This window comes from Pristiophorus japonicus, chromosome 13 (assembly GCF_044704955.1).
Source record: "Pristiophorus japonicus isolate sPriJap1 chromosome 13, sPriJap1.hap1, whole genome shotgun sequence".
NCBI classification, from domain to species: Eukaryota; Metazoa; Chordata; class Chondrichthyes; family Pristiophoridae; genus Pristiophorus; species Pristiophorus japonicus.
In genome coordinates, this window is record NC_091989.1 from 7,269,440 (window position 1) to 7,291,289 (window position 21,850).

At 44.0% G+C, this 21,850-nt stretch overlaps 1 protein-coding gene across 3 annotated transcripts in view; it reads left to right on the plus strand.

The window, feature by feature from the left end:
- Nucleotides 1-15,567: 15,567 nt before the first annotated feature.
- upf2 (UPF2 regulator of nonsense mediated mRNA decay) overlaps nt 15,568-21,850 on the plus strand; it is a 126,601-nt gene continuing 120,318 nt past the window's right edge. For 2 of the 3 annotated variants that reach the window (XM_070897107.1, XM_070897108.1), the window contains exons 1-5: nt 15,568-15,655; nt 16,723-16,775; nt 18,195-18,287; nt 19,752-19,862; nt 21,423-21,540. In XM_070897107.1, coding sequence (XP_070753208.1) covers nt 21,512-21,540 — 29 coding nt within the window. In that variant the 5' untranslated portion in view covers nt 15,568-15,655; nt 16,723-16,775; nt 18,195-18,287; nt 19,752-19,862; nt 21,423-21,511. The remainder of the gene's footprint in view (nt 15,656-16,722; nt 16,776-18,194; nt 18,288-19,751; nt 19,863-21,422; nt 21,541-21,850) is intronic. The other variant, XR_011596252.1, reaches the window with a different exon arrangement.

Here is a 21,850-nt window from a genome sequence, read left to right on the forward strand (position 1 = left end):
AGCCCCAGACAGGCAATTGATCACAGGAGGGCGGATCAACTCCAACAGACACCACCTCCAGACTCTGATAGGTTCCAGCTCGTGACAGCAGCCACCTCCCCCAGGGCAGGCAGCTTGTCCAGAAACGTATAATCTGTAAAGTATTTAAAAACATAGAAACATATTAACAGCAGAGGAACCCATTCCTTTGAGAATAATTGTATTTTTCAGTAAATTTTTGTTCATGACAACAGTTTAAAAAAAAAATACTTGCATTTATACAGAGCCCTTCACAACCTCAGGACGTCCCAAAGCACTTTACAGCCAATGAAGTACTTTTGGAGTGCAGCCACTGTTGTAATGTAGGAAACGCGGCAGCCAATTTGCACACAGCAAGCTCCCACACACAGCAATGTGATAATGACCAGATTAGCTGTTTTCAGTGGTGTTGATTGTGGGGTAAATATTGGCCCCAGGACACCAGGGATAACTCTTCTTCGAAATAGTGCCATGGGATCTTTTACGTCCACCTGAGAGGGCAGACGGGGCCTCGGTTTAACGTCTCATCCGAAAGACGGCACCTCCAACAGTGCAGCACTCCCTCAGCACTGCACTGGAATGTCAGCCTAGATTTATGTTCTCAAGTCCCTGGAGTGGGACTTGAACCCACAACCTTCTGACTCAGAGGCGAGAGAGAGTGCTGCCCACTGAGCCACGGCTAAAACTCAATCATTGACTCAGTCACCCAGTGATTTTTTTTATACATGACCTTTTTTTTTTACTTGGTGAACCATCTGGCATGGTACTGAGCTTTCACACAAGTTTGGCTGCAGGATTGTCTCAGTTCTGAATTAAATGATCTTCGCCACAAGTAGACGCACTAAAATTGGCCTCAATATTCTGCAGTGACCCACCAGCTGGAAAATACAAGATTGCGTTCAACTGTGACCATAGGTGTACTTTCATAGTTTGATAAGTTTTTAATTTATGAAAATGTTGACAGAATAAATAAATGGCATTTTGTTTATACATAACAATGATTACAATCATAACAATTTGTATTTATATAGCACCTTTAATGTAGTAAAACGTCCCAAGGTGCTTCACAGGTGCGTTATTAAACAAAATTTGACACTGAGCCACACAGAGCTTGGTCAAAGAGGCAGGTATGAAGGAATGTCTTAGAGGCATAGAGGTTTAGGGAGGGAATTCCAGAGCGCAGAGCCTCAACAGCTGAAGGCACAGCCGCCAATGGTGGAGCGATTAAAATCGGGGATGTGAAAGAGGCCAGAAATCGGAAGCGCGCAGAGATCAGCGAGTACAGAGGTGATGGGTGAATGGTGCGAGTTAGGATTCACGCAGCAGAATTTCGAATGAGCTTGCGTTTATGGAGGGTGGAAGATGGGAGGCTGCCCATGAAAGCGTTGGAATTAGTCAAGTCTAGAGGCAACAAAGGCATGGGTGCTCAAGTCCACTGCAGAGGCTTGAGCACAAAAAAAAATCTCGACTGACACTCCAGTGCAGTACTGAGGGAGTGCTACACTGTCGGAGGTGCCGTCTTTCAGATGAGACGTTAAACCGAGGCCCTGTCTGCTCTCTAAAGTGGACAAAAAAGATCCCATGGCACTATTTCAAAGAAGAACAGGGAAATTATCCCGTGTCCTGGCCAATATTTATCCCTCAATAGACAAAACAAAAACATATCATCTGGTCATTACCACACTGCTGTTTGTGGGAGCTTGATTATGCGTTAGTTGGCTGCCGGGTTTCCTACATTACAACAGTGACTACACTTCAAAAGTACTTCACTGGCTATAAAGCAGTTTGACATGTCCGGTGATCATGAAAGGCGCTTACATAAATGCAAGTCTTTCATGGACAAGGGTTTCAGCAGCAGAAGAGCTGAGACAGGGGCGGTGTCCCTACAATACATATAATGTGCCCGTTAAATCAATCCTGTCCCAGGGGTAAAGATTTGGGCAGGTATGGTGCAAAGTAGCACAATCGCTTTGTGGTGATGGACTGTGTATGGCTGCTGATTGTCATGGCATAGTCCTGGTCAGAAAACTATTGCTCAATGCTATTTAGGAAGTAGATGTAGAAATTCGTAATAGGATTCTTTTATGGGTCAATGTTATGTCAAGTAAGTGTTTTTATACTGCTGATGTCCATCAATGCTTAGAGATAGTCAGTGTGAGGGAGTTGGCATGGTTACAGTTGATTGATGGCGAGAGTAAAAAATGGAACTTAACTTTCAAAAAAACAGCCAATATATTAGAGGGAAGCCATACCAGAAAGGCATTAACATTTGCATGTGCAATTATTTCTATATTCCTATATAGGTGACATAAATACCATGCATCACAGCACAGACAGAGACAATTAAGTTGTGGAAATGTATTTTTATCTAAGCTGATACCATACGGTATTTGTGTGCCCCTTGCAATATATATCAAAATGGAGTCCTGGTCTTTCCAGAACTTTCTGCTTTTTAGCAGTCAGCTTGCATAAACAGCTAAACCTGGTTTGAGATGACTGATGGCCATCAGACAGCTAGGAGACAAGTCATGCTGAGACAAGTACCCCCCATGGTGCTCTCCTATTGTCTACACGACAAGAGTTCCATGTCACCCCACCTTTCCTATGTACTCCATTCCACCAGCCACTATCTCTTGTAGAGACCTCATCCTTTTGATGTAAACGATAAACTGACCAGGAAATTGAACAATCCTGACACAATACAAGACAGGTGAGCCTATGACTCATGGAGTAATGGCCGGCTGGCCAACTGATAACCCTGACAAAAGGAAATATCTGTAAACCATGTCTGGACCAGGATATAGTATTAACTGACTGTGAGACAGAGCAATACACAGGGAGAGGCCATAACTTTGGTTTTACTGTATAAATATCTTGTGAAACTGTACCATTGCGGAGGTGTTCACTTAGCCCTCGACTGAGTGTAACCTGCCCCTTGCTAGCAAGTAAATTAAAGAAACTTCTGCCGGAGCTGTAAGTGTCGGAGTCATTCTTTTCGGAGGTCGAGATTTCGACAAAGTCTACGTCTAACCTGGATCCTTGCTACCACAATCCAGAACTAATCCCACAGCCCTGCTCTATTCCCATACCCCTTTATCGTCCTTTGCTTCACGTATTTATCTACTTATCCTTTGAAAAGATGTAATGTTCTCTGCCTTAACGATTCCTCCAGTAAAAGATTCTGTAAGAAACAGGCTTCTGTGATCACCACAGAATGGCTGGTACAGAGCATGATGGACTTGTGGCTCAGCACCAATCAAACAAGCAAACTGAGCTGATGGAATTGTGTTAATTGCATCAACCGCAACTGATAGCGTTGCTGGTTAAAGAGGAAATTAATGCAATAGTAAGGAAGGACATTAGCTTGGATGATGTGGAATCTGTATGAGTGGAGCTACGGAATACCAAAGGGCAGAAAACGCTAGTGGGAGTTGTGTACAGACCACCAAACAGTAGTAGTGAGGTTGGGGACAGCATCAAACAAGAAATTAGGGATGTGTGCAATAAAGTGGCAGCAGTTATCATAGGTGATATTAATCTACATATAGATTGGGCTAACCAAATTGATAGTAATACAGTGGAGGAGGATTTCCTGGAGTGTATTAGGAATGGTTTTCTGGACCAATATGTTGAGGAACCAACTAGAGGGCTGGCCATCCTAGACTGGGTGATGTGTAATGAGAAAGGATTAATTAGCAATCTTGTTGTGTGAGGCCTCTTGGGGAATAGTGACCATAATATGGTCGAAGTCTTTATGAAGATGGAGAATGACACAGCTAATTCAGAGACTAGGGTCCTGAACTTAAGGAAAGGTAACTTTGATGGTATAAGACATGAATTGGCTAGAATAGACTGGCAAATGATACTTAAAGGGTTGACGGTGGATCGACAATGGCAAACATTTAAAGATCACATGGATGAACTTCAACAATTGTACATTCCTGTCTGGAGTAGAAATAAAACGGGGAAGGTGACTCAACCGTGGCTAACAAGGGAAATTAAGGATGGTGTTAAATCCAAGGAAGAGGCATATAAATTGGCCAGAAAAAGCAGCAAACCTGAGGACTGGGAGAAATTTAGAATTCAGCAAAGGAGGACAAAGGGTTTAATTAGGAGGGGGAAAATAGAGTACGAGAGGAAGCTTGCTGGGAACATAAAAACTGACTGCAAAAACTTCTATAGATATGTGAAGAGAAAAAGATTAGTGAAGACAAATGTAGGTCTCTTGCAGTCAGATTCAGGTGAATTTATAATGGGGAACAAAGAAATGGCAGACCAATTGAACAAATACTTTGGTTCTGTCTTCATGAAGGAAGACACAAATAACCTTCCGGAAACACTAATGGACCGAGGGTCTAGTGAGAAGGAGGAATTGAAGGAAATCCTTATTAGGTGGGAAATTGTATTAGGGAAATTGATGGGATTGAAGGCCGATAAATCCCCGGGGCCTGATAGTCTGCATCCCAGAGCACTTAAGGAAGTGGCCCTAGAAATAGTGGGTGCATTGGTGATCATTTTCCAACAGTCTATCGACTCTGGATCAGTTCCTATGGACTGGAGGGTAGCTAATGTAACACCACTTTTTAAAAAAAGAAGAGAAATCAGGGAATTATAGACCAGTTAGCCTGACATCAGTAGTGGGGGAAATGTTGGAATCAATTATTAAAGATGAAATAGCAGTGCATTTGGAAAGCAGTGACAGAATTGGCCCAAGTCAGCATGGATTTATGAAAGGGAAATCATGCTTGACAACTCTTCTGGAATTTTTTGAGGATGTAACTAGTAGAGTGGACAAGGGAGAACCAGTGGATGTGGTGTATTTGGATTTTCAAAAGGCTTTTGACAAGGTCCCACACAAGAGATTGGTGTGCAAAATTAAAGCACATGGTATTGGGGGTAATGTACTGACGTGGATAGAGAACTGGTTGGCAGACAGGAAGCAGAGTGTCAGGATAAATGTGTCTTTTTCAGAATGGCAGGCAGTGACTAGTAGGGTGCCACAGGGCTCAGTGCTGGGACCCCAGCTATTTACAATATGCATTCATGATTTAGACGAAGGAATTGAATGTAATATCTCCAAGTTTGCAGATGACACTAAGCTGGATGGCGGTGTGAGCTGTGAGGAGGACGCTAAGAGGCTGCAGGGTGACTTGGACAGGTTAGGCAAATGCATGGCAGATGCAGTAGAATGTGGATAAATATGAGGTTATCCACTTTGGGGGTAAAAACACAAAGGCAGAATATTATCTGAATGATGGCAGATTAGGAAAAGGGGATGTACAGCAAGACCTGGGTGTCATGGTACATCAGTCATTGAAAGTTGGCATGCAGGTACAGCAGGCGGTGAAGAAGGTAAATGGTATGTTGGCCTTCATAGCTAGGGGATTTGAGTAAAGGAGCAGGGAGGTCTTATTGCAGTTGTGAGGCCTCACCTGGAATATTGTGTTCAGTTTTGGTCTCCTAATCTGAGGAAGGATGTTCTTGCTATTGAGGGGAGTGCAGCGAAGGTTCACCAGACAGATTCCCGGAATGGCAGGACTGACATATGAGGAGAGACTGGATCAACTGGGCCTGTATTCACTGGAGTTTAGAAGGATGAGAGGGGATCTCATAGAAACATATAAAATTCTGACGGGACTGGACAAGTTAGATGCAGGAAGAATGTTCCCGGTGTTGGGAAAGTCCAGAACCAGAGGACACAGTCTAAGGATACGGGGTAAGCCATTTAGGACTGAGATGAGGAGAAACCTCTTCAGTCAGAGTTGTTAACCTGTGGAATTTCCTACTGCAGAGAGTTGTTGATGCCAGTTCATTGGATATATTCAAGAGGGAGTTAGATGTGGCCCTTATGGCTAAAGGGCTCAAGGGGTATGGAGAGAAAGCAGGAAAGGGGTACTGAGGTGAATGATCAGCCATGATCTTATTGAATAGTGGTGCAGGCTCGAAGGGCCGAATGGCTTATTCCTGCACCTATTTTCTATGTTTCTATGATAACCGCATCGATTGCCAAAAGGAGGAACCATATCTGGCAAAATACCCCAACAACCCACTAGAAAGTGTTAAAGAAAGATACTGCAAGCTGGAGAGAACGAAAGGGCACTGCAGTGGCGTAGCTAACCGCCGAGAACTGAGAACTATCTTCCAGCAACACGAGGACAAAGCCGCACCGAGATAGTCACCCCGGTTCTCCCAGGACAAGAGCTTGACCATCCCACGTTTTGGACCGTGCTCCATTGTTGTAAACATCGCTTTTAATTGTTTATATTGATGTTATATGACAAGCAATACACTGGGCAAATCAAATTGCCAAAAGTATATGGCAAGCAAGTTCATGGATTGCATTCGAGACAGTTTTCTCGAACAATATGTCGAGGAACCAAGTAGGGAACAGGCTATTTTAGATCTAGTATTTTGTAATAGAAACATAGAAAATAGGTACAGGAGTAGGCCATTCGGCCCTTCGAGCCTGCACCACCATTCAATGAGATCATGAGTTAATATGAGACAGAGTTAATAGTAATCTTATCGTAAAGGATCCCCTGGGGGAGAGTGATCATAATGTGATAGAATTTCATATCGAGTTTGAGAGTGATGTGGTTCAGCCTGAAACTAGAGTCTAAAATTTAAACAAAGCCAATTATGTAGGTATGAAGACAAGTTGGCTAAGATAGATTGGGAAATTAGATTAAAAGATATGATGGTAGATAAGCAATTGCAAACATTTGAAGAAGTAATTCATAATTCTCAACGAATATATATTCCCTTGAGAAATAAAAACTCTACGGGGAAAGTGGTCCAACCATGGGTAACTAGAGAAGTTAAGGATAGTTAAGAGGCTTACAATGTTGCCAAGAAAAGTAGTACACCTGAGGATTGGGAGGGTGTTAGAAATCAGCAAATGATGACCAGGAAATTGATAAACAGGGTGTAAATTAGCAAGAAATATAACAGATTGTAAGAGCATCTACAAGTATGTAAAAAGGAAGAGTTTAGCAAAAGGGGTTCCTTAGAGGGAAAGACAGGAGAAATAGAATAAGGAAATGGGTCTAATGAGAGTGAGGAACTTAAAGTAATCAGTATTAGTTAAAAAAAAGTACTGGAGAAATTAATGGGACTAAAAGCCAACAATTCTCCTGGACCTGACGGCCTACATCTTTGGGTTTTAAAACCGGTGGCTGCAGAGATAGTGGATGTATTGTTTCTGATCTTCCAGATTTCGTTAGATTCTAGAATGGTCGCCGTGGATTGGAAGGTAGCAAATGCAACCCCGCTATTCAAGAAAGAAGAGAAAGAGAAAACCAGAAACAACAGGCCAGTTAGAAACATAGAAAATAGTTGCAGGAGTAGGCCATTCGGCCCTTCAAGCCTGCACCACCATTCAATATGATCATGGCTGATCATGCAACTTTGGTACCCCATTCCTGCTTTCTCTCCATACCCCTTGATCCCTTTAGCTGTAAGGGCCACATCTAACTCACTTTTGAATATATCTAATGAACTTGCCTCAACAACTTTCTGTGGTAGAGAATTCCACAGGTTCGCAATTCTCTGAGTGAAGAAATTTCTCCTCATCTCAGTCCTAAATGGCTTACCCCTTATCCTTAGACTGTGACCCCTGGTTCTGGACTTCCCCAACATCGGGAACATTCTTCCTGCATCTAACCTGTCCAATCCCATCAGAACTTTGTGCTTCTATGAGATCCTCTCTCATTCTTCTAAATTCAAGTGAATATAAGCCTAGTCGATCCAGTCTTTCTACATATGTCAGTCCTGCCATCCCGGGAATCAGTCTGGTGAACCTTCGCTGCACTCCCTCAATAGCAAGAATGTCCTTCCTCAGATTAGGAGACCAAAGCTGTACACAGCATTCAAGATGTGACCTCACCAAGGCCCTGTACAACTGCAGTAAGACCTCCCTGCTCCTATACTCAAATCTTCTCGCTATGAAGGCTAACATGCCATTTGCCTTCTTCACCACCTGTTGTACCTGCATGCCAACTTTCAATGATTGATGCACCATGACACCCAGGTCTTGTTGCACCTCGCCTTTTCCTAATCGGTCACCATTCAGATAATATTCTGCCTTCCTGTTTTTGCCACACATTTATCTACATTATACTGCATCTGCCATGCATTTGCCCACTCACCTAACCTGTCCAAGTCACCCTGAAGCCTCTTAGCATCCTCCTCACAGCTCACACTGCCACCCAGCTTCGTGTCATCTGCAAACTTGGAGATATTACATTCAATTCCTTCGTCTAAATCATGAATGTATATTGTAAATAGCTGGGGTCCCAGCACTGAACCTTGCAGTACCCCACTAGTCACTGACTGCCATGCTGAAAAGGACCCGTTTATTCCTACTCTGCTTCCTGTCTGTCAACCAGTTCTCTATCCACATCAATACGTTACCCCCCAATACCATGTGCTTTAATTTTGCACACTAATCTCCTGTGTGGGACCTTGTCAAAAGCCTTTTGAAAATCCAAATGCACCACATCCACTGGTTCTCCCTTGTCCACTCTACTAGTTACATCCTCAAAAAATTCTAGAAGAATTGTCAAGCATGATTTCCCATTCATAAATCCATGCTGACTTGGACCAATCCTGTCACTGCTTTCCAAATGCGCTGCTATTACATCTTTAATAATTGATTCCAACATTTTCCCCACTACCGATGTCAGGCTTATCGGTGTATAATTCCGTTTTCTCTCTGTCTCCTGTCTATAATACCCTGTTTTTAAAAAGTGGGGTTACATTAGCTACCCTCCAATCCAGAGTCCAGAGTCGATAGAATGTTGGAAAATGACCACCAATGCATCCACTATTTCTAGGGCTACTTCCTTAAGTACTCTGGGATGCAGACTATCAGGCCCTGGGGAATTATCAGCCTTCAATCCCACCAATTTCCCTAACACAATTTCATGCCTAATAAGGATTTCCTTCAGTTCCTCCTTCTCGCTAGATCCTCGGTCCCCTAGTATTTCCGGAAGGTTATTTGTATCTGCCTTAGTGAAGACAGAACCAAAGTATTTGTTCAATTGGTCTGCCATTTCTTTGTTCCTCATTATAAATTCACCTGATTCTGACTGCAAGGGACCTACATTTGTCTTCACTAATCTTTTTCTCTTCACATATCTATAGAAGCTTTTGCAGTCAGTTTTTATGTTCCCTGCAAGCTTCCTCTCGTGCTCTATTTTTCCCCTCCTAATTAAACCCTTTGTCCTCCTCTGCTGAATTCTTAATTTCTCCCAATCTTCAGGTTTGCTGCTTTTTCTGGTCAATTTATATGCCTCTTCCTTGGATTTAACATTATCCCCAATTTCCCTTGTTAGCCACAGTTGAGCCACCTTCCCAGTTTTATTTTTACACCAGGCAACGATGTACAATTGTTGAAGTTCATCCATGTGATCTTTAAATGTCTGCCATTGCCTATCCACCGTCAACCCTTTAAGTATCATTCGCCCGTCTATCCTAGTCAATTCACGTCTCATACCATCGAAGTTACCTTTCTTTAAGTTCAGGACCCTTGTCTCTGAATTAACTGTGTCACTCTCCATCTTAATGAAGAATTCTGCCATATTATGGTCACTCTTCCCCAAGGGGCCTCACACAAGATTGCTAATTAGTCCTTTCTTATTACACATCACCCAGTCTAGGATGGCCAGGTCTCTAGTTGGTTCCTCGATATATTGGTTGAGAAAACCATCCCTTATAAACTCCAGGAAATCTTCCTCCACTGTATTGCTACCAGTTTGGTTAGCCCAATCTATATGTAGATTAAAGTCACCCATGATAACTTCTGTACCTTTATTGCACTCATCCCTAATTTCCTGTTTGATACCATCCCCAACCTCACTACTACTGTTTGGTGGTCTATACATAACTCCCACTAGCGTTTTCTGCCTTTTGGTGTTCCGTAGTTCTACCCATACAGATTCCACATCATCCAAGCTAATGTCCTTCCTTATATTGCGTTAATCTCCTCTTTAACCAGCAACGCTACTCCACCTCCTTTTCCTTTCTGTCTATCCTTTCTGAATACTGAATACCTCTGGATGTTGAGTTCCCAGTCTTGGTCACCCTGAAGCTATGTCTCCGTAATCCCAATTCCACCATATCCATTAACAGCTATCTGCGCAGTTAATTCATCCACGTTATTACGAATGCTCCTTGCATTGAGACAGAGCCTTCAGGCTTATTTTTTTAACATTCTTTGTCCTTTTAGAATTATTTTGTAATGTGGCCCTTTGATTTTTGCCTTCGATTTCCCTGCTCTCCACTTTTCCTTATCCCCTTTCTACCTTTTGCTTCTGCCCCCATTTTATTTCCCTCTGTCTCCCTGCATAGATTCCCAACCCCCCTGCAATATTAGTTTAAATCCTCCCCAACAGCACTAGCAAACACTCCGCCTAGGACATTGGTTCCGGTCCCGCCCAGGTGCAGACTGTTTGGTTTGTACTGGTCCCATCTCCCCCCACCCCCCAGAACCGGTTCCAATGCCCCAGGAATTTGAACCCCTCCCTCTTGCACCACTCCTCAAGCCACGTATTCATCTTAACTATCCCGCTATTTCTACTCTGACTAACATGTGATCCTGGTAGCCATCCTGAGATTACTACTTTTGAGGTCCGACTTTTTAATTTAACTCCTAGCTCCCTAAATTCAGCTTGTAGGACCTCATCCCATTTTTTTAACCTATATTGTTGGTACTTATATGCATCATGACATCTGGCTGTTCGTCCTCCCCCTCCAGAATGCCCTGCAGCCACTCCGAGACATCCTTGACCCTTGCACCAGGAAGGCAACATACCATCCTGGAATCTCGTTTGCAGCCGCAGAAACGCCTATCTATTCCCCTTACAATAGAATCCCCTACCACTATAGCTCTCCCACTCTTTTTCCTGCCCTCCTGTGCAGCAGAGCCACCCAGTTAGCCTGACATCAGTGGTAAAGAAAAACTTGGATTTATATAGCACCTTTCACGACCACCAGAAGTCTCAAAGCGCTTTACAGCCAATGAAGTACTTTTGGAGTGTAGTCACAGATGCAATGTTGTAGGGAAAATGCTGGAATCAATTATTAGGGACATGGTAACAGGGCACTTAGGAAATCATAGCATGATTAGGCAGAGTCAACAGTTTTAGGAAAGGGAAATCATGTCTGACGAATCTATTAAGAGTGTTTTGAGGGTATAAATAGCAGGGTAAATAAGGGGGAAACCAGTGGATGTAGTATATTTGGATTTTCAAAGGGAATGTGATAACGTGCCATAGCAAAAGGTTGTTATACAAGATTAGGGCTCATGGGATTGGCGGTAATATATTAGTATGGATTGAGGATTGACTGAATGGACAGAAAACGGAGAGTAGGGATAAACGGGTCATTTTTGGGTTGGCAGGCTGTAACAAGTGGGGTGCCAAAAGGATCAAAGCTTGGGCCTCAGCTATTTACAATCTATATCAATGACTTGGATGGGGAGATAGAGTGTAATGTATCCAAGTTTGCAGACCATATAAAGTTAGGTGGGAAAGCAAGATGTGAGGAGGACGCAAAGGGATAGACAGGTTATGTGATTGGGCAAGAAGGTAGCAGATGGAGTATAATGTGGAGGAATATGAAATTATCCAATTTTATAGGAAGAATGGAATATATATTTTAAGAAAAAGGAGAGAGACTAGTAAATGTTGGTATGCAGAGGGATTTGGGTGTCCTTGTACATGATAGAAAGCAATTCGGAAGGCAAATGGTATGTTAAGCTTGATTGCAAGGGGGTTGGAGTACAAGAGTAAGGAAATCTTGCTGCAATTGTATCGGATCTTGGTGAGACCATACTGTCTGTGTACAGTTTTAGTCTCCTTACCCAAGGAAGGATAATACTTGCCTTAGAGGGGATGCAACAAAAGTTTACTGGATTTACTCTTGGGATGAGAGGGGTGTCCTATGATGGGAGATTAAATAGACTGGGCCTATACTCTCTGGTGTTTAGAAGAATGAAAACTGATCTCATTGAAACATACAAGATTCTGAGGAGGATTGACAGGGTAGCTGCTGAGGGGCTGTTTTCCCTGGTTGCAGAGTCTAGAACCAGGGGTCAGAGTCTCAGAATAAGGGGTCGGCCATTTAGATGAGGAGAGATTTCTTCACTCAGAGGGTTGTGAATATTTGGAATTCTCTGTCCCAAAGGGGTGTGGATGCTGAGGTCGATAGATTGAGAAACACTAAGGGAGATCAGTGGGAAAGTGGAGTTGAGGTAGAAGATCAGCCGTGATCGTATTGAATGGCGGCACAGGCTTGAGGGGCTGTATGCTCCACTTCTATTTCTTATGTTATTGTCTCGGCCTGGGGTCCAAAAAACCAAAATTTCGATCTTATGATCCCAAAATTCCACGTTCCCCAGCATTAAAAAAAAGTGTTACTTACCTCTTTGCTCTCGGTGACAATTTTAAATTGATGGTGCCTCATCACTGACTGTCAAATCAGACAAAATACTCTTAAAAACCTTTATTAAATCTCCTCTTAGCTTAGTGCTCACAAGGAAATAGTGCCAGGATCTTTCTCCTTGTAACTATAGTTTATTATGCCTGGCATCATATACACTGTACTATGGCTTGGAGTTCAGCCTCGGAGTGTGCGCAGACGCAGGCATTGTCCACGTACTGTAGCTCGACGAGAGGTTGGGGTGATCTTGGACCTGGCCTGGAGATGACAAAGGTTGAACAGGTTCCCACTGGTTCTATAGTTTAGTTCCACTCCAGCGGGGAGCTTGTTGAGTGTGAGGTGGAGCATGGCAGCGAGGAACATTGAGAAGAGGGTTGGGGCGATGACACAGCCCTGTTTGACCCCGGTCCGGACATGGATTGGGTCTGTGATGGATCCGTTGGTAAGGATCACGGCCTGCATGTCATCGTGGAGCAGGCGGAGGATGGTGACGAACCTTTGGGGGCATCCGAAACAGAGGAGGACGCTCCATAGACCCTCGCGGTTGACAGTGTCAAAGGCCTTTGTAAGGTCGAAGAAGGCCATGTATAAAGGCTGGTGCTGTTCCCTGCATTTTTCCTGCAGCTGTCACGCTGCAAATATCATGTCCGTAGTGCCCCGTAGGGGAAGAAGTCCGCACTGTGACTCTGGGAGGAGCTCCTCAGCCACGGAGAAGATGGTTGAGGAGGACTCCAGCGACGACTTTCCCAGTGGCTGATAACAGGGCGAGTCCTCTGTAGTTGCCGCAGTTGGACTTGTCCCCCTTTTTTTAAAAAGATGGTCACGATCGCTGCATCTCTGAGATCTCCCGGCATGCTCTCCTCCCTCCAGATGAGAGAGATGAGGTTATGCATTCACACCAACAGCGCCTCTCCGCCATACTTCAGTGCATCAGTGGGGATGCCATCCTTTCCCGTAGCCTTATTGTTCTTAAGTTGTCATATGGCTTTTTCTACTTCGTGCAGGGCTGGGGTTTTTACAGAGGTGGTGGCGGGTAGCATGCTGCGGGATGGAGTCGAGGACACTCGAGTCAAAGGCACAGTCTCGGCTAAGGAGATCTTCGAAGTGCTCCTTCCAGTGGGTCCTGACTGCCTTGGTGTCTTTGAGTGTTTCCCTATTCTTGGCCAGTAGTGGGGTGGGGCCTTGGGTGTCATCAAGATCCACGGCACAGCCTTGGACAATGTGGACTATTTCCCATACCTTGGGAGCCTTTTATCAACAAGAGCAGACATTGGCGACGAGATTCAACACTGCCTGCAGTGCGCCAGTGCAACCTTCGGCCGCCTGAAGAAAAAAAGTGTTCGAAGAGCAGGCCCTCAAATCTGCCACCGCTCATGGTCTACAGGGCTGTAGTAATACCCGCCCTCCTGTATGGCTCAGAGACATGGACCATGTACAGTAGACACCTCAAATCGCTGGAGAAATACCACCAACAATGCCTCCGCAAGATCCTACAAATCCCCTGGGGAGGACAGACACACTGTTAGCGTCCTCGACCAGGCTAACATCCCCAGCATTGAACCACTGACTACACTTGGTCAGCTCCGTTGGGCGGGCCACATCGTCCACATGCCAGACACGAGACTCCCAAAGCAAGCGCTCTACTCGGAACTCCTTCACGAGCAAACGAGCCCCAGGTGGGCAGAGGAAACGTTTCAAGGACACCCTCAAAGCCTCCCTGATAAAGTGCAACATCCCCACCGACACCTGGGAGTCCCTGGCCAAAGACCGCCCCAAGTGGAGGAAGAGCATCCGGGAGGACGCTGAGCGCCTCGAGACTCGTCGCCGAGAGCATGCAGAAAGCAAGCGCAGGCAGCGGAAGGAGCGTGCGACAAACCAGACTCCCCCACCCACCCTTTCCTTCAACCACTGTCTGTCCCACCTGAGACAGAGACTGTAATTCCCATATTGGACTGTTCAGCCACCTGTGAACTCACTTTTAGAGTGGGAAGCAAGTCTTCCTCGATTCCGAGGGACTGGCCACGATGAAGATTTATCCTGTCCCTCTGGATTTTTTCCAATAAGTTCCCCAGTACTGAGGTTAGGCTGACAGGCCTGTAATTACTCGGTCTATCCCTTCTACATTAGCAGTCCTCCAGCACCACGCCTGTAGCCAAAGAGGACTGGAAAATGACAGTCAGAGACTTTGCTATTTTCTCTTTTGCCTGGGATCTTTTACAGCCACCTGAGAGCAGACAGGGGCACCTGCGACAGTGCGGCGCTCCCTCAGCACTGCACTGGGAGTGTCAGCCTGGAGTTAGGTGCTCAAGTCCCTGGAGTTTGATTTGGACCCACAACCTTCTGACTCGGAGGTGAGAGTGGAGCTAATTTAAAAGCAAAACTTTGAGAGGACTGTGGTCATCCCGGTCGCAAAATTTCCCTCTCCTGGTCTTCTGGGCACCATGACAACAGCTCTCGGGCTCGGGCTCTGGCTCGGGGCACCATGACAACAGCTCTCGGGCTCGGGCACTGGCTCGGGGCACCATGACAACAGCTCTCGGGCTCGGGGCACCATGACAACAGCTCTCGGGCTCGGGCTCTGGCTCGGGGCACCATGACAACAGCTCTCGGGCTCGGGCACTGGCTCGGGGCACCATGACAACAGCTCTCGGGCTCGGGCTCTGGCTCGGGGCACCATGACAACAGCTCTCGGGCTCGGGCACTGGCTCGGGGCACCATGACAACAGCTCTCGGGCTCGGGCACTGGCTCGGGGCACCATGACAACAGTTCGCGGGCTCGGAGCACCATGACAACAGCAGCTCGCGCCGCCACTTCCGGCTCGCAGCGCAGCAGCGAAAAAAAAACAAAACCACCCGAGAGAGCGAGAGAGTGGGTCCTCATCGACTCTTCCGACCACCTAACTGCCTGTCACCACACACAACCACCCAGAGCCGCAAAACGCATATTCCCAACACTTTAAAAAAAAAAAATCCCGGGGCTGCTTTTAATATTATCCCTCGCATATTGGGTGAGGGTAGATAAATTTGCAAAGTGGAGAAAGGCGAGAGCGAGATGGCACGGGCGGGCGGGCCGGGCTGGTGGGGGGGGCCTAGGCGGGGCAGTCGGTGGGTGGGCTGGCGCCGAGCGGGTGGATTGTGGCGGCTGTCCGGGAGCCGCAGCCTTGTCGCCGCGCCGTCACAGCCTCCCCGAGCTGCGGTAACTGTCCGAGTCGGCCACCCTGTGTGTGGGGGCCGTGTGTGTGTGTGTGTGGCGGGGCGGTCACCCGACGGAGGCTTCTTATTTCTGTCAGTGTGTCGGGCGGTCGGGCCTGTGTGACCCGAGGTGACTCTGGCTGCTCTCCCTCCCTGGCTCCAGGCTGACCCTGCCTGCTCTCTCTCTCTCTGTCTGTCTGTGTGTGTGTGTGTCTGTCTGTCTCTCTCTCTGTGTCTGTGTGTGTGTCTGTCTGTCTGTGTGTGTGTGTGTGTGTCTGTCTGTCTCTCTCTCTGTGTCTGTGTGTGTGTGTCTCTCTCTATGTCTGTCTCTCTCTGTGTGTGTGTGTGTGTCTCTCTCTCTCTATGTCTGTGTGTCTGTCTCTATGTCTGTGTCTGTGTGTCTGTCTCTCTCTCTCTCTGTCTGTGTGTCTCTCTCTCTCTATGTCTGTGTCTGTGTGTCTGTCTCTCTCTCTCTCTGTCTGTGTGTCTGTCTCTCTCTCTCTCTCTCTCTCTCTCTGTCTGTGTGTCTCTCTCTCTCTCTGTCTGTATGTCTGTCTCTCTCTCTCTGTCTGTGTGTCTGTCTCTCTCTCTCTCTCTCTGTCTGTGTGTCTGTCTCTCTCTCTCTCTCTCTCTCTCTCTGTCTGTGTGTCTATCTCCCAGCTTTGTTCTTCTAATTCTTGCCCTAAAAAGAAATTGGGGTTTCCTACAGAAAGGTTTGTGTGTTTATATTCACCACTGAAAGGTCTTGTTTCAAGATTTTTTTTGGCATACAGGAATTAGGGTTTTCTATGGGCAAGAAAATTTATCCTGATTTTCACCTCTGACAGGTCTTCTTTCAAGTTTATTTTTTTGATTTCTTCGCCCAAAGGGGGTTCCTATTTGTGTTAAAGGAATTGGGGTTTATTGTGGGAAGGTTTATAATCTTTATATTCATGACTGAAAGGTCTTATTTCAAGATTATTTTTTGATTCCTTCGCTTACCGGAATTGGGGATTCCTATAGCAAGATTTATCGATGTTCACTTCTGCAAGGTCTTATTTCAAAATTATTTTTTGATTTCTTTGCCTAAAGGAAATCAGGAGGTTCCTATTTGTGTTAAAGGAATTGGGATTTCCGATCGAAAGGTTTGTGTGTTTATATTCTTCACTGAAAGGTCTAGTTTCAAGATTATTTTTGTTTTTTTTGGCCTAAAGGAATTAGGGTTTCCTATGGGCAACATTTATCCTGATATTCACCTCTGACAGGTCTTCTTTCAAGTTTATTTTTTGATTTGTTTGTCTAAAGGAAATCAGGGGGTTCCTATTTGTGTTAAGGGAATTGGGATTTCCTATAGAAAGGTTTGTGTGTTTATATTCACGACTAAAAGGTCTTGTTTCAAGATTATTTTTTGATTCCTTCGTTTACCAGAATTGGGAATTCCTATAGCAAGAATTATCTTGATGTTCACTTCTGAAAAATCTTATTTCAAGATTATTTTCTTGATTTCTTCCCTTAAAGGAATTATGGTTTCCTATGAGAAGATTTGTGTTAAAGAAATTGGGTTTTTCTATCGGAAGATTTATGTTTATATTCACTTCTGAAAGGTCTTAGTTCATTATTTTTGATCTTCCTCTCTTTTCCTGCGCCCCCACACCAATTGTGTTTTATCAGTTTCAGTCACAAACTTGTTTATTGTTGTAAATGACGGCTTAATCTCCTTAAATATTGACAAATTGTTCTTAGCTTGGTTTTCTTGGGAAATACCACTTCAGCATTGCTAAGCAGCAGGACCTTTAGTCAATACTGGGGTTTATATATTTTATGGTGTTGTTCCATGGTCACTAACTCCGCCCCCCACCCCCCAGTCTCGAAACTGAAACTTGCCTTTTGTTAACATTTAAACATTTGCATTATATGCCATTAAATATTACTACTTGGGTGACTGTAGGACTATTGCATTGTAACCTGTTTATATTATGATGTTTTACAGTAAATATTTATGTAATAAATTAATCCTATGTTCCCAATGACATCTTGTATAATCCTGAAGCCAGGTGAAATGTAAAGAACTATAAATGCTGTTTGCTGTCTGTTATAGTTCTTATAACTGATTAAGTGTTTTACTTCAAAACCCCATTAACAGTTTATAACAAAGTCAAAATTATCTAGCTTTAATTTTGAAATGAATAGTATAACAGAAAATTTGGTTGAAAATAGTTGACTCACTACCACTTTCTCAAGGGCACTTGGGGACGGGCAATAAATGCCGGCCTTGCCAGCGACGCAAACATTCCGGAAACAAATTTTTAAAATATATACGGCTTGATGTAGATATGACAAGCTATGTGCGCTGTCCCTTCAACTGAATTTTCTGCTATACACATATTTTAAAATTAATAGTATATGTACAGAGGAGATTTAAAATTTAAGCTATGAATTGGAGAAACCAGACATTAAATGTTAATTTATTTCTTGGAATAAATTGAGATATCATCTCAATTTCAGAGTAAGTATCTCTGTAGATTAAAAAAATTAATTAGTACCATAATTCCCTGTCCTTGCAGAATTGTGCCGAGCTACACTGCATCAGCCATTTTAGCCCATCCTGCCGAGTATCTCCAAGGCTAACCTTGCGCCTTACCAGATTTGTCTATACGGTAAGAGTTTGGTGTTGTAGTAGACGGAGAGAGGAAAAAAAGTTGTGATCATAAGAAGCAGGAGTAGGCCATTCGGCCCCTCAAGCTTGCTCTGCCATTCAATAAGATCATGGCTGATCTGATCATTGCCTCAATTCCACTTCCCTGCCCGCTCCCCATAAACCTTGACTCATTCAAAAATAACCCTTGAATCATTCAAAAATCTGTCTATCTCCACCTTTAAATATATTCAATGGCCCAGCCTTCACAGCTCTCTGGGGCAGAGAATTCCAAAGATTCAAGACCCTCAGAGAAGAGATTCCTTCTCATCTCCGTTTTAAATGGGCGAACCCTTATTCTGAAACTATGCCCCCTAGTTCTAAATTCCCACATGAGGGGAAACATCCTCTCAGCATCTACCCTGTCAAGCCCCCTCAGAATCATGTATGTTTCAATAAGATCTCCTCTCATTCTTCTAAACTCTTATTCCAATGACTATAGGATCAACTGGATTTGTCTCTGTTGAAATTATACTACTGTAGTTCTGTCATTGTGTCTTTCACATGCAATGCCACTTGCCTGTTCAATGGCAAAAAAATTAATTACCCCATTTAATGTTAGAATTGCAGAATTTTACAGCACAGCAGGAGGCTATTCAGCACATCATGCCTGTACTGGCTTTCCGTGAGAACTCTCCATCTAGTCCCATTCCTATGCTCGCCCCACAGCCTTTACAATGTTTCTTTGACACATATTGATCCACTTCCCTTTTAATTCGTGGAGCCGAGTCCAGGATCAGATCAGCCATGATCTTATTGAATGGCGGAGCAGGCTCGAGGGGCCAAATGGCCGACTCCTGCTCCTATTTCTTATGTTCTAATTATGGATTTAGCTTCCCCCACTATTTCTGGTCGGGCATTCTGTGCCCGAACAACCCGCTGCTTAAAACATTTCTCCCGACTGCTCCCTCCCTTTTTCCTGGCACTGATCTTGAATTGATGTCCTCCAGTTACCCACTCGCCAACCACTGGCAATAGTTTTCTCCCATTTACCCATTATCATTTTGAATTCTTAAGGTTTTTTTTTTAACTCTGGGTCCTGTTTTTGAAGTCCCTGATTTTTGAATCACTTTTTAACTGATGTATCATTGGGATTTGTTTTATCATTTTATAAAAACATTTAAGCTGCATGGCAAGAACTGGGGTGGTTTCAAAGTCTGGCTCTTCATCTAATATCACCACTTTGAAGACTTTCTGAACTCTAATAAATTTAAAGCAAAGAAAAGCAACAATCCTTCGTTCTGAAGCCAGTTGCAGTGTCCCTGGACATGATTTCTATTGAAGTTTGTGCTCAAAAGCATTATCGTGATTTCACAATGTGTAGCGATGTGATATTGCTCATCTCCATATATGGCAACAATCAGTCGAAGTGCATATTGAAATTATAACTGGTCAGAACTACCAAACTGTGTTTTGTGATTTTTAGAGTGAAACTGGACTCCCTTGGATTTAGCATCAGACAATAGTGTACCCGATGATGTGTGCCTAGTTCACTGGAATGTGACGTTGAACATTTGAAGCTTTGCACCTTCTCCTGGTGAGTTATCCTCCAGATTTAAACCGTAGGGTGATTTCACAAGTGGGATTGTGGAAATGGGTAGTAATGGTGGCAATAGATGGCTGGTGCCAAAATTTGACTTCCACCTATGTCTGGCACAATTGAAGTGGTTTTCATGGGACATATTTGAAATCTGGTTCCTTTTAGCACAGTTGCAAATGTAACGTAAAAAAATTAATATCGGAAACAAATTGCTTAAATAGGGCTATTCTCCTCCAAGACAATAGATCACTTGAAAGCAGTTTTGTTAAAATTACATATGGAACAGCCAGTTTGGTACTCCCAATGCATTTGATAGGTTGGCTTTTCCTTGTATCAACTTGCTTCAATTACACAGTAAAATGGTTTAAAAAGTTCAGATATAATTTGGATTAGATTAATTTTAATTTAAGATTCAATAGGGTAGGTGTAGAGGGGATGTTTCCATTTGTGGGAGGGTTCCAAAACTAGGGGCCATAAATATAAGAGAGGCATTAATAAATCCAGTCGAGAATTCAGGGGAAACTTCTTTGCTCAGAGTGGTGAGAATCGCTGCCACAGGGAATGATTGAAGCGAGTAGCATCGATGCATTTAAGGGGAAGCTCGATAAGTACTTGTAGGAGAAAGGAATAGACGGATATGCTCATCGAGTGAGATGTAGTAAGGAGGAGGCTCGTGTAGAACATAACCACCGCAGAGACTAGTTCGGCCAATTGGCCTGTTTCTGTGCTGTAAATTGTATGAAACATTGCAAAATTGAGAATCAGTGAAATTCATTGTCAGTCATTTGTTCATAGAAACATAGAAAATAGGTGCAGGAGTTGGCCATTCAGCCCTTTGAGCCTGCACCACCATTCAATAAGATCATGGCTGATCTTTCACCTCAGTTCCCCATGATCTTATTCCCAGTTGTCTAAATTCACTATATTCCTAGTGACAAACTGCAGCCAATCTCCTCAGATCACCCCTTACAATTGATCTGTATCCTTTCCACCATCAGCAACACTCTGGTCGGTATAATTATTAATGAACCAACCCTATTGCTGCTGGCATTGCGAGGTCACAACTGCTGCAGCCATCACACAGCATTATTATTATTCAATGCTATGGCACAACAGATGCAGAGAGGATGCTTCCCCTCGTGGGGGAATCTGGAACTAGGGGGCATAGTTTCAGAATAAGGGGTCATCCATTTAAAACAGAGATGAGGAGGAATTTCTTCTCTGAAGGTCGTGAATCTGTGGAATTCTGTACTCCAGAGAGCTGTGGAGGCTGGGTCATTGAATATATTTAAGGTGGCGATAGGGAGTTAAGGGTAATGGGGAGCGGGCGGGGAAGTGGAGCTGAGTCCATGATCAGATCAGCCATGATCTTATTGAATGGTGGAGCAGGCTCGAGGGGCCAATTTCTTATTGCTATTTCATGTAGAATACTGTTTTTGAGTTGTGAGAAATGATTAATAACATTGCCAAAATGTTATCATCGTCTCGTTTGCATTGTCTACGCCCAAATGTTTTTTCTGCTAGTTATTTAATGCACTTTATTCAATGCTATTGCAGAAACAATGATATACAGCTGGAGTATGACAGCTTAGTAGTGAGGCCTCATTAAAAAAATGATTCAATGAAAACATGAGAAACAAAACAGGATGAGTGAGAGGGAGAGGAAAGGCAAAAGGTAAGTAAGTGGTAGAAAATAGCAGGAGGAACAAAGCGAATCTAAAGACAGTATTTTAGTTATGTAATTAGGTCATTTGAAGTAGCATATGTTGAAACCTTTATTCAGATTCTCACGCAATTCTTATGTTACCATTTTATGTCTTATTTTCTTCACCTCACCGCCCCCCCCCACCATAGCTGGGGTTGTAATAAGTTGTCACTTATGACAGAACCAGATATGTGCAAGGCTGCAGGAAATCTGTGGGTGTGAATTTTCCTTGAAAAGTGCAGTTTATTCACATTCCCATTCCCTTTGCGAATTAAAAAAA